The sequence below is a fragment of the Eucyclogobius newberryi genome, unplaced genomic scaffold (genome assembly GCF_026437365.1).
Source record: "Eucyclogobius newberryi isolate DKJ021-1_F unplaced genomic scaffold, fEucNew1.0.hap1 SCAF_10, whole genome shotgun sequence".
Taxonomy (NCBI): domain Eukaryota; kingdom Metazoa; phylum Chordata; class Actinopteri; order Gobiiformes; family Gobiidae; genus Eucyclogobius; species Eucyclogobius newberryi.
The window spans coordinates 23,260,991-23,277,121 of record NW_027315724.1 but is presented as its reverse complement, the minus strand read 5'-3'; the positions used below and the strand labels follow the sequence as shown (position 1 = coordinate 23,277,121).

Genomic DNA, 16,131 nt, shown 5'->3' with positions numbered 1-16,131 from the left:
GATATTTACAACAGGGGGCAGCACAGACTTAAGTTATGAGGGTAGTGATCGGGAGTGATCAGAGATAATTTAGCATCCATTTTCTTTTTATGTACATATAAGGAATTTAAAGGATGACCTTCATCACGTTTTCAAGTTTGTCATTTTAGCAACGTTTCTTCTACTTAAAATGGAGTTGTATTAAATAATACTTATCACACTCCAACGTTGCACATAAGATAAGATAATCCTTTATTGTCCACACATGGGGAAATTTCATGTACTATACATTTCTAATATGCTTCCTATATGCCTCAATCAATCAATCAATCAATCAATCAATCAATCAATCAATCAATCAATCAATCAATCATGATACTCACTAAGATACAAGTTACAATTTTATATTTCCAAACCAGTTCTTACAACTCTAATTGACAACTCTAATTGTCAAGCACCATGTAGTTCATGCTCACTTCTATGCTCATATTGTTCGGCAGATAAATATGCTACTTTGTGTAGCCTTATATTTTATATGTAGCGACTGGAAATTACCTTATGCCATTCACCACAAAGAGGAATTTCCATTTTAAATGAAGTTTAAAGTATAAAAACAGACAAATAACAGCATTCCCAGCAGGTTGTTCCACCTCTCCAAATCCTCCTGATGAAGGGAGGACAGACCTGGACTCAGAGCTGTCAGAGCTGTTCCCTCTAAATGCCCTCCTTCATAATCGTAACCATAAGTGTGCACTCTTTGTTCATTTCCAAAACACTTGACTGTTTGTAGGTAATGCCAAGTATTTCATCCTGCGCAGTCCTCTGGAGAGTCTTTGTCTGGATAAAACCGTTCTGTATTTATTAGCAACAGTAGCTAGTAACTCTGACTTTTGCAGTCTTTTGCCGAATGAGGGATGGACATGAAAGTAAATGCAGAGGAAGTCATCAAATGAGCCGATCATAATTACCATTGAAAGCAAAACCAGATCTTTTACAATATTTCTTTTATATCATTCAGTGCCATATGGTTTAAGCAGCAGTGCTCTCTTTCCCTCATGCACTATGTCATGACTGATTGTTGAATTTACAGGTCGTTATTTTTCTATCGCTGTATGTGCCAGACAAGTAAACAGCATCTATTGAGGGTAACTGATACTCGGATCCTTGTCTCTTCTCCCAAAGCTGTCATAAATATATTCTTGTGTGACTTATACGAGGATTTCTGTATCACTGTGGGTTACTCAAGTTTTTGTTTTCCCTTTGTTCGGTTTTGTATATTCAGTTGTCAGGAGAGGGCCACATGAGCTTATGGAATGATCTTCGGAAGCCATTTATCTTGTATTCAAAGTTCACTGTTAGAGTTTAATGTAAGCAAGGGTCTCGAAGCAGACAGTATGGCAAGAGAAGGCAGAAGACACATTTCGAAATTTAACACAACTCATACTCTAACTCTCTAAACTGAAAGAAGATAATAACATATTCATCATTAGACTTCTTCATAATGACAGTGATAATAGCTCTCAAGGCAGTAACAGTCTCAATATGTCTTATTTAACTTAATAAAGGTTGTCACAGTGAGTGATTGATGGCCCAATTCATTCATAGTGCCCTATAATGAAGAAACATTCAGGAGATTTGCCATGTCCTTGGTAAGGTTCCCATCCGTCTGTGAATTGACTTCTTAAATTTTCTAAATGCTCAATGAGTTTTTTCTTTAATAAGATTAGTTTGATTCAATATTTGGCCCACCATTTGTATACTAGCATGAGAGACACTTTGGAGTGCTATAACATTTTGTTAAGATGATGATCTAATCCTTACTAAAACCATTCTTGAACATTAACAGTATAGTATCTGGCATTACCTCTCTATTTGCAGTGTTGGAAATAATACTTTGAAAATATATTTAGGTACAGAATCCTGAATACGTGCATTAAAATATATTGTAATGTATATTGTTACATGGTCCAATCAGAATATTTTATTCTGAATACATAGAGTTGCATTATATTTTAGTGTGGAAACATGACATTGACCTTCGACGAGTTGGCCACTGTCCAGGGTGTACCCCGCCTAAGGCCCAAAGTCACTGGGATAGGCTCCAGTCACCCGCAACCCCGAAAGGTAACAAGGGGTAGAATGCCAAATCTCAAACACTGAGGTTCATTGGCTGGATCATCAATTTATATCATTATTAGTAAGTAAGTAATAATATAATACTAGTGTTGCTGTGTTGACCCCTGTTGTGATAGCTCTTGAATATTAAATGGTCTGACCTGTCAACAAAGGGATTGTTAATCGGTCCGCAGAGGCTTTTCCTCCACCTGTCCCAACTCTGCATCATATCCCATAGCACCCCACGCATCTTTCATTGTGTTCCTGGTCCAGCTGTGATGGCTCCCATATGTCCATAACACATGTCACCAGTAAAATACTTCCCCATTTGAACACTATCAAAACACAGGATTGAACCTTGGGATGTATAAATGTTAGCAGTTTGATTTGGCGTTGCACACCATCGTGTGTGGGTTTCAACAAGAAGGAAAGAAGCTGCCACGTCATTGCCGGAAACAAACATATTTTCCAACACCCACCCATCGGTTCTTTCCACCTGTTCCTCCATACTTTAAAGTCTTAGAAATATCTGGTTTTCCCTTACTTTCACCCATTCAACCTCATCGGCCCACACACTTACATGGAGACATTTTTGCACACTTTGTTTATTCAAATCAATATAGCTCAGTCTATGTGTTTTGGGGGTGTTTCCTGTTCCCAGCTGGCTTTCTTCTCTTAGGGAAGGTTAAGAACCTAGTGCAAATAAAACTATACTCTGTATGAATTAATTAAAAAAAAACTGATGAAGTCCATGTACCGGTACTTCAGTAGATACAGGCCACAGCGCTATCTCTGCGTGGTAACTTTGTTACCTAGTCTATCTTAGTTAGTTGTATTTTTCTTCTTCCTCCTCATTTGCCATTCCTTCACCTCCCATCATGCCTTTCTTCCATGTTGACATCTTACTTTCAATACAAAGTACAAAAATTGGCCCTTTGTAGAACTAAATACTCTTATAAATGTACCACTAATACTAGAAAAATAAATAAAACCCTATTTTGAAAGCGCAATTACCTTATATTTGGGTTGATCTGAACAGCCTTTCTGTGTAAACAAGAACAACATTTTAGACTGCTTTTAACTACTGCTTTTAGCACTATGAATTAGATGTATGGACTGTTTTTACATTGACTTGACTTACATTGACAAATTAACTGATATTCACCCTTTTAACATGTTATTTATACATTCATCAAAATTAAATGTGTGACAACCACATACTCTCCCGTCTTATCTGAACCAGATTAGCTTTAGCTCATGTGCACACATGTAAACTTAAACTTGGGACCTGACTTTTTATTCTCCTGCAGACAAGACGCCGTTGGCCCTTTTCACAAAACCGGCTAGTTCCGGTTGCCTTAAAACTGCTGAGCTCCACTTCCTGTCCCATTCATTCCTTAAGGGGAATTAGCCGAGTCTTGCTAAAATAAATAGATAATTAATTAATATTAAGCAGAGAGCGAGTTATAGATGGATAAACACAAGCAGCATGTTATGACCTTTACGTATTATGTAAATACTTCACCTGAGGACAACTATATGTTTATAAAAGTAAGTGGTTTTGTCTCTAAGCTACACACACCATACCACACACATACACACACACACGCACACACACACACACACACACACGCACGCACACGCACGCACACACACTCACACACCCACACACACACATACCTTTAGCTTTGAGACAAAACACTTACTTTTAGGAAACACTTACCGGTATTTTCCCTCCGGTGACATATTTACATTGTATGCAAAAGTGTTAACACGCTGGCCAGTGATTATCAATCTGTAGCTCACTATGCTGAAATATTTTTATTTTATGCTGTTTGAGCAAAACTCTGCTAAAGAATGAATGGAACAAGAAGTGAAGATCCACACTGTTATGGCAACCGGAACTAGCCGGACACTCTGGTGCCAAAGAAAATAAAACACTAAACAAAGTAATGACCACTATAACCCTCTGACTGAAATATTTTATCAAGGCTTATAAATCAGAACTTTTAAGGGGAATAAAAATTATATCAATGCATTTCTAATCTGCACAGCTACTCTACTAAATACATTAAAACAAGTGCAGGAGCTCATCACGTGTTTGGAAGGAAACTGCTCATCATTCACAAGGAAATGGTAACTGCTGTTTTAACATTGTCATCCCATTCAATTTTAGAATTATGGGCCTCAGAACTCCTGCATCCTCCTACATTTTTAATGCACTATCGGTGACAGGAAAAAAGGCCATCACAAAGAAATGGCTGACACAAACCTCAACAATGATCAAGGACTGGACTGACATCATGACAGGCATACATTTGACCAACTTTGGACCAAATGGGACATTTATTTTTGACATAATTTTGTTTCTTTTCTTGTGTTTCTCTTTGTATTTTTGAAATTGCTATGTCTCATCTACCCTGTAAACAAACATACAGTAGGCCTGAATTCCTCCTTAATTTCACACTTCACATTGATGCGCCATAAAAAATGGTCAATGCCTGTGTTGTGAGTGTGCAGCGAGGACCCTGTGTTTATTGCCGTCATGTGCTATTACCTTTACACTGGTACTTAAGAGTGCATTTTGTTCAAATGCTTTTGTGTATGAAGCAAAATACATTTTAATTAAGTAAAATGGAAAGATGCCACATGCGTATACAGGTGTGTGGAATAGGAATAGGATGTGGAATAGAATAGAATAGTCTTCATTTGGGATTGTTTGACTGCTGTCCGCCGTTGTGAGAGATCAAAGGTTATTATTATCATTATTGTCCAAGTGTCCAACTGAAGCAAATATTGCGTGTTTTCCCTTGTTTTCACGTTTGTTCTGCTACAAACTTTGTATGGTCCAACTATTAGTTTGAATGCTCACATTCTTGCTCTCTCAAGGGCCACAGCCCATCACAGAGCAGCAGCACTAGCCTAAGGGCAAATGTCAGTCTGTCATTCTTTGTGCAGGTCCCATCCTCTCTCTCCTTGGGCCTACAGCTTGGAGGACCCTCAGAAAAATTATCCATGAGAGCCATGAAAATCTCTGTGCAGCCAGCGTTGGATGGACTGGAGAGTGTTTAATGTAAGACACATTATCAAGCCTCACAGTTAGCCCCAGGGGGAGAATAGTCACTGCATCGCTCCATAGGAGGAACACATCATTGACAAACATGGCCACTTTGACCTCATCACCTATGATAGACCATTGGATTTATTAAACCCCTTAAACCCTGAATTATTATTTTTCCAAGAAACAAAGTCACTGGGCTGTATGTTGTTTATGATCATCCAAAAGCTGCCAGCATTTCACAGGACTTGTGACAATAGCAGTTGGCAAAGCTGAATCATTAGATTAGATTATATAAGCAAATTAAGCATTTGCCCATATATTTCCCCATATATTTCCTTTGAACACAATGATGCGTAGAGAAAAAAGTCTGTACAAAAGGAAAGAGGATTAAGAGAGAAAAGTTAGATCAGACCTAAACCTTTGGGGAGAGGGTAGTTTGGAACAGACAACTTCACAGATGTTTTAAAAGCGCTAATCTGATCTTTATGCCAGGCCTTCCCCTCCTCTCCACTTTCAGATTTTTCTCGTCTTCCTCTTCCATTAATGTATCTCCGGAGCACTGTGTACCACGGCTCACTGATGGACCACTTCTTCATAAGCCTGTTATCGACCCTGTTTCCACTCAGACACATGTGCTATAGTAATAGAGACCTTTGGCACCAAATCCGTATTTTGAAAAATAAATTTGCGGAAAGCAGTCTGTTAGAAAGGATAAAAGAGAAGTAGGGACTGTGTATTCTCTTTGGGAACCCACCCATGACGATTATACATCAAGTCTAGTGATCACACTCTTCCGACGCACTGATCCAAGCGCCATTTATTCAAAGGTTCTGTGTGGAACTTACTAAACCTCAGCTATTAATGCAACATTGACTTTCTTTATACAAATGTATGTAAAATCACTGTTTTCAAAAGTGTAAGTCAAATTGAATCCAGCTGCGCAACTCACACATTAGATAAACATTCATACAATGTAAAAAAAGTTATTTTGTATTTAGAAAGATTACCTATCCATTTACATGTGTCCACGGAAACAAAGATTTGTCTTTTTATTTATTTAATCAGCCATTTTTTAAAGAAAATGATTTGTTCCATCTACAATACAACAACAAACATACATTCTTTACTCTATTATTGCTTTTCGAAATGTTTCGGCTAAAGCCATGTGCTGCAAATGTGCGACTCTCGGATAATCCTCATTCTTGTTTTGGTTTTTCATATTTCAATCTGGTGAGGCGGTTAAGTTGAATACATCAGCAGTGAGTGGGCGCTCGTCTCACCAAACTTGTTATCATCCTCCTTTTGTACAAGACAAGAAACAAATACATCGAAATCTAAAAATAAATGCAGACTTGTCATGTTACTCTATTACTTCTTCATAGCGGTTAATGTTTTCATGTCACGTTTCCAACTTGTGCATGCTTTCCTGTCCGTATAGGTTTTGTTTGGCATTTTTGATCGCACACCTTGACTGAGCAACTCGTAAAACATGCTACGATGAGTCCAAGCTGGCAGCCGCCTTAGCACTTCCACACGACTCTCTCCCCTTTCCTCTGCTCCATATCACCGCTTCCGCACACTGTTCAACATCTGGAGAAGAGGGACGTCCTCCGTATAAACAGTGCAGCAGCTGTGCCACCTCCTCTCACCATCATTCTCTTCCTTCATCACTTGATCAGTCCTCCTTCTATCTCTACGCGAGTTCTGCTGCAGTCGTTGGGTCCCGTCGTCTCTTCTTCGGCGATGCCAATAAGTCGACACATGCAAATGATCGATGTGTTTACGCTGCGATGAGCCTTTTGATTAAGGACACAGCAAACGCATGCAGAGGGAGGCACATGATGGAATAACTCTCTTCAGTGTTCATGCGGAGGGGTTTGTTTTTGCACAATTAATCATAGTTGCTGTTCATTAAAACAAGTAAAAAAAAAAAAAGGTGCCATAACAACGTATTTGTTACATGCACAAACATCATCATCATAATGAGGTTATTATCAATGCTAGGATGTTTTGCTTTGGCTGACTCTTTTTTATTTCACTCAGCCTTACAGCTCCTTACAGTTACAGTTATTTTCCAGATACATTGCTTTTATATGCTCACAATAAAGCGGGGCATTGTAAAAACAATGTGACAAATTTATATAAGCCCCGATGCACTGTTTTTCATGAAGTTACGTCTATTCTACAGCATGAATGTTACTTTTAACTCTCTCTAACTCTCTCTAAGTGCACCAACTCCAGCTGTTTATGATTAAAAAATAGAGTAAAAGAACTTCTATGCCATAAAAGTGTGTAAACTATAAGCAAAATAGTTATTATACCAACAATAAGTTTGTTGGTTGATATTTTAACATTATTACATCTGCTTTAGGCATCACTCTTCATTTTTCACTCGAGGCTTTTCACTTTATTAGCTGTAGGAATAGAGTGAGCAAATCCATGACCACAGCTGTATAATTCAACAAAAATACTATGACGGTGGATTTTGTTTGATTTGAGAAATTGTAGGTGTTTATTTTCTTATTTAGTTTTGGTCAAAAAACCTATTAACAGGAGCATAGCACACATTTTTCAGCATTTCAATGATAAACGAATGCGTAATAAGGATACAATGAAAATGTTACTGAGGGGTAAAAAAGCGCCCACATTGCAGGACACCTGTGAAAACATCGTTTTTCATTCTCAAGTTATCAGGGAGAACTGGAGCGGAGACTAAATTGGTGGATAAATGAAGAGAGATTGCCATGTGATTAGATTTTATGGATGGTATGTTTGGACTGTAGAAAGAATTGCCTTTAACATCTGGTCTTTAACTGTCCATATGAAATACACATGTGAGACAGCCTTTCTGGCTTAGGACACTTCCGGAAGATCGCACAGTTCTGACACACTGCACCTGCCTCTCCGCACAGGTCCTGGTCCAGGTTTCCTCTCTTTGGTTTCTGCATCAGATCTGTTTGTTGTTAAAGCTCTTGAGGTGAAGCTCCAGACCTGTGCTCTCTACTTTTTCAGAATGAAACCACCAACTCAGCAGCAACAAGGCTCAGGAGGAGGATACATTGACATCTGTTGTAATCATTTGGGGCACTATTATTTTACTGCGTGACACACTATATACACATATAACTGTGGTTTAGTGCACTTAAGGGGTTTGTGTGATTGAAAACTGGTTTTGATGTTTGAAGCCAGTTTTGCCAGTTTTTGTCAGTCATGTGACAAATAGACTACGCTATCTTATCTGCCATGTTGCATCTGTTTTTTAAAGTAAACAAACGTAAACTCTAAAGGAAATAGGCACAAATTGCTTAAATATCACAACTTTTCCAATCTTCAGCTGTGGTGCTGGAATTTCTTGAACAACAAATTACATTGTACAAAAGAACAGTGAAATTTTGAAACATTAAAATGGTTTAATTAAGCATAAACCCCACTATTCAGTTTACATAACAAAAACAAACATAAAAGAAACAAAGACGCCTGTGGTTTATCCGGACATGAAGAAAGCACAAGGGCTTTATTGTGTTTTTATTAGCATACAGGTCAAATATAATGGACTCTAAGACGTCTTCAAATGACTGAAACATTGCTTGTAAGTGTCAGAAACCTTCCATGTGTATGGTAGTAGCACTGCACAAAATAATCATTTTTGTTTTTAGATGATTTTGACCTTCAAGCGCTTACATTGATGGAACAGCCATTTGATAGATACAGTATGGCCCTGAATTCCCAGATATCTGATATATGCCCTGTGTTGCATTAGTTAGCAACTCACAAGAAGTAGCTTACCGTTATGTTTATATATATATATATATATATATATATATATATATATATATATATATATTTTTTTTTTTTTTTTAATATTTAGTATAACACTGTTTCCTCTAACAAAGACATTCTTCTTTTTTTCTTTTATCATGCTGTCTGACATTACTATGCTGCCTGACTCTTTTTGGTATATTTTGCTCAAAGGTGATTTTGTATTTTGTAAATGAAAGTACCTTGTGTAAAACAATGTCAAAGTAAGTTTTCTATTGTATCGAGATGGTTTCTTCACTCAGAGAAAGTTAAGGTATTTTTTACACCTGAAATTGTACACACTTGAAAAAACAGGTATGATATAAAGAGTCGTGACGTCGTGCTGCTTGCTCTGTTTAATAGAGGTATATTGTTGAACATTTTACAAGCTGTTTCCACTGGGAAAGAAATGAAACACAACAAAAGAATGATTTAGCTCAGCAGAGAACACGTTTATAGCCCCCTGTTTAAAAGGCACTACTAAGTCTGATTTTTAGCACATGCACACACAACAAGCAAAGACACCTGTTTTACACTTCAGCAGCTACAACACAGAGCCTTCCTTTTATTTGTTAGTTGAGCTTCTAATGACAACACCACATTTGTCTGCTATCATGTTGAACATTGAACTGTGCAGTGATTATTATGTTACACAGACTTAATACACGGAGCATCTACTGTATACAGGTGTGTGGTCTCCATAACAGCTGGAAGCTCTAGATTTGCCATATACTAAGTTGAGTGCAGGTATCTTAAATACTTAGATTAAATACAACATATTGATAATATTTAAATACATAATGTGTCTTTTAAATTATACATAATCACAAGACAACCATCTAATGACTGCAACAGAAATGTACAAAAACATTTTAAATAATAAGATAGTGGTACATTCAAACAATAGCATAATACCTCTTCAGTATTCAAATATCGCTGTGTTTTAAATAGCTTGTATTTAAGGGTGCTTTTGACAAACTCTGTTGTTATATTTAGTTGTTCACCTTCAGTTAAGACACTGTGTTAGATCCCACGCTGGTGGCATTGTCATATTGCTGGTGCTGTTGATAATTGCTAGGTTCTTTAAACAATAATATACTGCAAAGCTTTCGGTGCTGCTAAGGCTTGGCAGTTTGGCTGCTCTTGAAGAAATATTAGAGACTCTAACATCAAGGCCCTGGCTTCTTTTCAGTGGCCATGAACCATGACCATGAACTTTATAAATATGTAAACTAATGCATCACTACTTAAGTTAGTAATATATTTTGTCAATACTATTTGTATTTTTGTCTTCTTGCACGTCTGCACTAGTCTTAAAGGTCATTTTTCAGCATCCATTTTATGTCCTTCAATTTGGCTTTTATTCTTGATCATCACTTTCAATTTTTACTTCACTGCTACATTCAGCTCTCATTCTCACTAGCTCGTTGAATGAAGTTGAATTAGTCATAGGCCTTTTTTATTACCACTAATGTTCTGAGTTGATGCTCATTATCGGCAGCCGCAGCCCTCAACCACCATGTCCTGGTAGTTCTTCAGTACCACTCGGTCTTGGGGATCCAGATAGAGAAGGGCAATGGGGCTGAGGGAGGTGGGAACACAGCAGGCCCGGGGCACTGCTCCATTGACAGAGTTCACCAAGGTTTGCACCATGGCGTGGCTGGAAGAGTTCATGTGGTCGGCCAATGGGAAGCGGCATTCGCCCAGGCAGAAGAAGGCATCATAGCCACTTGGAGCAATAATCCACCTGTGCCATCCGACGTCATTAAAATCTACATAGAGATTATGGCGCCGGCATCTGTTGCGAGAGAGTCGCTTTAGTTTGGAAGCACGGCCACCATTTCGTTTTACTCTTCTATCAGCCCAGCTAAGCCCTCCTTTATTGCCAGCCCAGCTTGGACTTGCTTTCTTGGTCTTACCCCAGTCTCTATAATGGTCCATGCTACTATTCCTCTCTTTCATTCCTTTTCTCCCTCTCATCTTCTTCAATATGCTAGAATTCCTTCTACCATGTTTCACTAAAGGCTCTCCTCGGCCGTCATGGCTATAGGTCACCAACAGGGGTCTCTCTTGAGTCCAGCTATAGTCATCCTGCTCCACAGACCTGCGTACCCTCAGATGACCCTCTCTGATTCCCTTTTTGACATCAGATCTGAGGTTATGGTGGTGGAATGAGCTATTATTGTCTGATTGGAGCTCCAGCACAAAGCCCACTCTGCCTGGCCCAGAGAGGGCCCGATAGAGGAGCTCTGAGCTGAGGCTAAATGCCTCCCACAGACTTTCTGCTTGACTGCGGCCAAGTAAACGACTCTCAATCAGGACAGGTTTCGGATCTTTGAGGTCTTCAGAGAGATACAGGTTGAGTCTTAGGGGCCACGGGCCCAGAGTGGCTCTGTCATTTCGCAGGATCCTGAGCTCAGCAGAGAGCAGGGTTTCATCATGTGGGATGGACGAAATGTTGAAGGAGATCTGCGCTCTCTTATGGTCTTCCACTGCAGTGTCAGCAAAGGGCTCTACGAGAGACAGCAAAGACATGAAGGAATGCTTGATGCAAACAGGACAGGGTACAATGAATGTCAAAAGGTATTAGGATACTTTGATGTATAGCGCAGTGTTTTGCCTGGGGCTGCGAGCAGTTTCCAGAAAGAACTTGGAATGCTTTCAAATGTTTAAGGTTTGCATCCATCAAAATGTTTTGGAGGACATCAATATCGTTAAAAAGAAAAAAATAACAACTGGAATAATTCACTCTAGTAAACAAATGTATTTTTCTGGTACCCAAGTAAGGGGGCACTCGAAGTGTGAGACCAAGCTTGGAGACAAAAAAGTGCATTCAGTTTTTTTTATTTTAACCGCGTTAGTTAAAATAGTTAAGATCTATGGTCAACATAGTGTTGTGTTAACTATTTAGACAAAAAAATCATCTTTAAATGTACCCAATAAGTGACTTACCCGAGTGGTGGAAGCTGCGAACTGTGTTGGCCTGCTGGATGTGGTGAGAGGGAAAGCTGAAGGCCGGGTCTTCCAGCAAGTGAAACTGCTGCTGGTGGTAGCGGTACAGGTCCAGGAGGTAGCGGGGCACCTGGACTCCAGAACGGGGCTCAGGTTTGGACTTGAGGCCCAGGCGGCTCAGCAGCAAACTCTGAATTGTGTGAACCACACTGGGCTCCAATACTGAGCTGGACTCGCCATGGTCGATGTGGCTAGTTTGTCCGCTGTGGCGACCTGACGAGGGCAGAGGTAGCAGCAGGACCATGAGGAGCAGCAGGTTAGCAGGGAGCATGGTGAACCTACACAGACCCAAGGACAAATGTCAAATGAGGATATGACAGGGTACACATAATAAAGTCATGTGCAGACATAACCACACAATGTGAATTACTGCTTTAAAATCTGCAAAAGGCATAGCTCACAAGAGACTGTATATCATATCATGAGGATGTCTCATTCTTCCTGGACACACTAGTTTCTCATTAGTCTTCAGCCTTCATGTAGCATATGCTCAGGAAATTTACCGTCCAGTTATATCCATATGAAGTTGTTGTTATGAATTTCTGTAGTAACAGCACAAGTTTGCCTCTGTGTTTAGAGAAAATATGATTTATTTATTTTCCCCACGGCCAGTATATCATTTGTGAAGCTAAGCCTGAGAAATTTGTCTCTGTCAGTAATATTAACATGTTGTAGAGAGAGAAGATCACAGTGTAGCAATGAAAGATAAGTTACATCAATCAAACTTTGAGTACTCCAGTGCAGTAATGGACTTGCAACGTCCTGACAGAACCACAAATCATGCATTTGTCGCAGTACACATTAAGATAATACCAAACACTGTTGTTTTCTTTCCTTTAAAACTGCTTAATAGATGATCAACCAAGTAATATTCAGCTGCAGGACTAACAGCTAGAATAAAGTTTTTTTCAGAATGTGGCAGAATAGTGAGTGACTGCACAGCTGACAAAAGGCATGTGACGTTCTTATCTGTACTTAGGATTCTGCTCTGTGCAGGAACATGACAATTACAGGCTTAACGTAATTATCTCACTATTTCTCAGGCTGCACATAACCAGCATAAGAGCAGTAATTACACTCCAATAGTTGTTTGAATGTATTCCCATTATTCAAGTGCTAGCTGTGCTACTGTCTTCACTCCTCTTTATCTCTTTCTGTAGGGGACTCTGAATCGATTAGTCTCAATGTTGCCTGATAACACCTTTTTTACAATCATGCAAACACATAATCACACTAAATGATTGTTAATCATCTCTGTTGCCAGAGAACAGGTGAAAAAGAGGTCACGGGTGGGAAGGTGTGTGTATTTTTATGTCTATGTGCCATTGCATAAACAGAGCAGGCGTTCAAAGGGCAAACAAGCGTGGGATTACTGCTGGGTGTCCATTAAACTGAGAGCCACACCCTGGGCTGTTTCACCTGAGGCCATTCCACAAGAGGACTATTGCAAATTAGTACACTTCGTGGACAGCCTCTCCTTCTAAGGACTGCCTTGTATTAAGGAGCAGCATGGTGTGTCTCCTGGACTGTCCTCACGTACAAAACCACCTGCCAGGTTCAAAGGTTCACACAAACAGGCCCTGGGTGTGTCCTGCCTTCAACTGTCACAATGACAGAGGCCCTGCTTCTCTTTGACATACTTACAGCTGTTCTCACTGGAGGTCTATGTTATAGTTGGCCAGAGCTGTTACTGTGTGCGCCATGTTCATATGGACCCGAAAGCATTTTGTGGAGGGGTTCATTTAGTATTTTCATCCTAAATATCCTAAAGATTGTACATATGCACAAATATTTTGTAATAACCACTAATAATGAAATTAATGAGGATGCATAATAGTACTAGAAGAATAGTTAGTAGTGATTCTTTAGGAAGAGGCCGCTTTTGGGTCTGGATGTCCTTTTTATGATTCATTTTTATACACTATGCATAGGTTAATGGACTACGTGAGATTTAATGATTATTGCTGTCAGTGTTACTCTTCCCAACAATAAACTGCTATAAATCCCCTTTTTGGGAAATGGGTAACTTATACTATTATAAGGAGTTATGTGCAGCACTGAACACACATTGGGCCCAGTTACTCTAACAAGCTTCACTTTTTGTTATTGTGGATCAAGGTAATACAATGACTCATTCTGTTGGTCCAAAAGTCTGACACTTTTATTGTGGCTCCATGGGTTTTTTCCCGTGACTGCTACAGCTAAACTATACTGCGGTTAAATCCCCAGATTAATCATAACTGGAGACATACAGTGAGGCAAAGGCTAGGGGCTTTCTCTGTCTATTAGACATATTAGTTTTGACTTGACCTGTGTGAGCAGACAGTAGTGCGACTCTGGAGTGTGGTGGATGGGTGACTGATCTTTACTAATTAAAACCTCTGACCTCAAATGTCTGCATGTCACCTCTGCTTTTGTCACGTTGCCCCGGATCCAGCTTTTTATCTATTGCAAACCCAATTTCCCCTTTCCTACTTCCTTCAAACATTCCTTGAACTCTGCTCCTCCTGCGTTTTGGTTTTGTTTCCTTTTGTAAAACCATCAATTTATTTCTTGTTTTCTAATGACTTCTATCAGCATCTACCTTTATTATGTTCACATTTTAGCGTCCATATCTTCATGTTAAAGCAATTTTTTTTCTCCTGTAAATGAATGGTGTTTTTGCGGAAGAGAGTGGAGCAGTGTGACTGGGCCAGAGGGTCCGGAATGTCACCACAGCGGGCTGATTTATCCACTGCTGCTGTCTTCATGTTACGCCTGGTCCCTCCACTTTCCCTTCCTGTTGTTCTTCCCGTGTTTCTTTTCCCAAATTCCTCCTCTCACTCTCGCCGATTTCTCTCTCCTCCCTCATGCTTAACTTATAAAAAACTCTCTGTATGTGATGTGTTCCTCCTCATTGCCACAGGGTTCATGTTCTCTCCCAGTGAGCAAATAATATGCCATGTCAGCCGGCCCCCTATATGATATACAGTACAGCACAGTAGACTGCAGCTGCACATTCACTATTACAAACTTTTTCCCATGCATCCAGCACCACCGTTGTTATAATTAACTGTGGGGTTACTGCACTTTATTTCCCCTAACCTATGGCTTTGACTTAATACAAAATGATTCTGCTCACTCAGGGGTGACAGATGAAATCATTCTTTTCCAGGTATAGGCACTGTATAGTTTTATTGGAGACTATTATAACAGCAGTCTAATTTATCCCATATGGACCAATTAACCGGCTAATAACCCATATGAAATACATTCATATGCTGACATGAGTACTGTGTGTACCTGTGGAAAAGTATATGGCAATTTAATAATGTAGGTAATAACTAACACACACAACTTTGGACCTTTGCAAAGGACCAGCCGGTCATTTCATATTAGCAGGTCTCAGGGTCATCTACAGGGTTGTGTAGGTGTCACAAAAGCACCAGAAAATCTTAAGTGGAAATCATGACACTTGCAAAGGCAGTACTTTTCAATGTGAAATACAGAACAAAAACATGTCTCTGGTTTCTACATTAGAGCGGCATTAACACTGAGGGCCAATTCAGAGGGGGCCGGGAGCTGTGTGCGGACTCACGTTATGCTCTTTGAACTCACAACAGGCGCATTATTTCTGGACAATTTGTTTACCGGACAGGATTTTTTGATTGAGCAACTGTGTGCCAGCAGCATGTGTGTGTGCGTCTGTCCCCAGAGTGTCTAATAACTCGAGCAGCACCGCTTCTGTGGCCTGTGGTTTTGACAGACGGCGAGGTGTATGAGCGTGTGCATATTTAATGTGCGCGTGTGACAAGGATGTACTACTCACGTCCAGGTGTGTTGGGATGTATGCAGAGTCCATGGTTTCTCCTTGAGATCCAGTGTTAAGATCCCTCGTCTCACTCCTACTCGTCCGGACAGAGCAAAGTAGACTTTTGACGTGGTCTTTGATTCTTCTGGTTATCTGCCTTCTCTGTGCCTCCTGGATATAAGAGCTGCACTTATCACTGCTTTCTCCATGTCCCTACAGTTGAGCGGCTGTCACACTACTCCTGACCAGCTTCCTCCTGTCTGGCTGACCTCTCTGCAAGCACCTCCCTCTCCCTGGCTCTGCACCTATCATCCGCCAGGCCGTACTACACGAGCACTGTTGGCATCACCAGCGGTAACTAACTCAAGGTCTCCTG

The 16,131-nt window shown here is 39.9% G+C and overlaps 1 protein-coding gene across 1 annotated transcript; it reads right to left on the bottom strand.

The window, feature by feature from the left end:
- Nucleotides 1-9,291: 9,291 nt before the first annotated feature.
- bmp16 (bone morphogenetic protein 16) lies at nt 9,292-16,131 on the bottom strand. The gene is made up of 3 exons (XM_072463638.1): nt 15,774-16,131; nt 11,906-12,243; nt 9,292-11,466 (listed from the first exon to the last, which is right to left on the bottom strand). Exons 2-3 carry the CDS (start codon nt 12,234-12,236, stop codon nt 10,445-10,447), a joined length of 1,353 nt encoding a protein of 450 aa, XP_072319739.1. The 5' UTR covers nt 12,237-12,243; nt 15,774-16,131; the 3' UTR covers nt 9,292-10,444.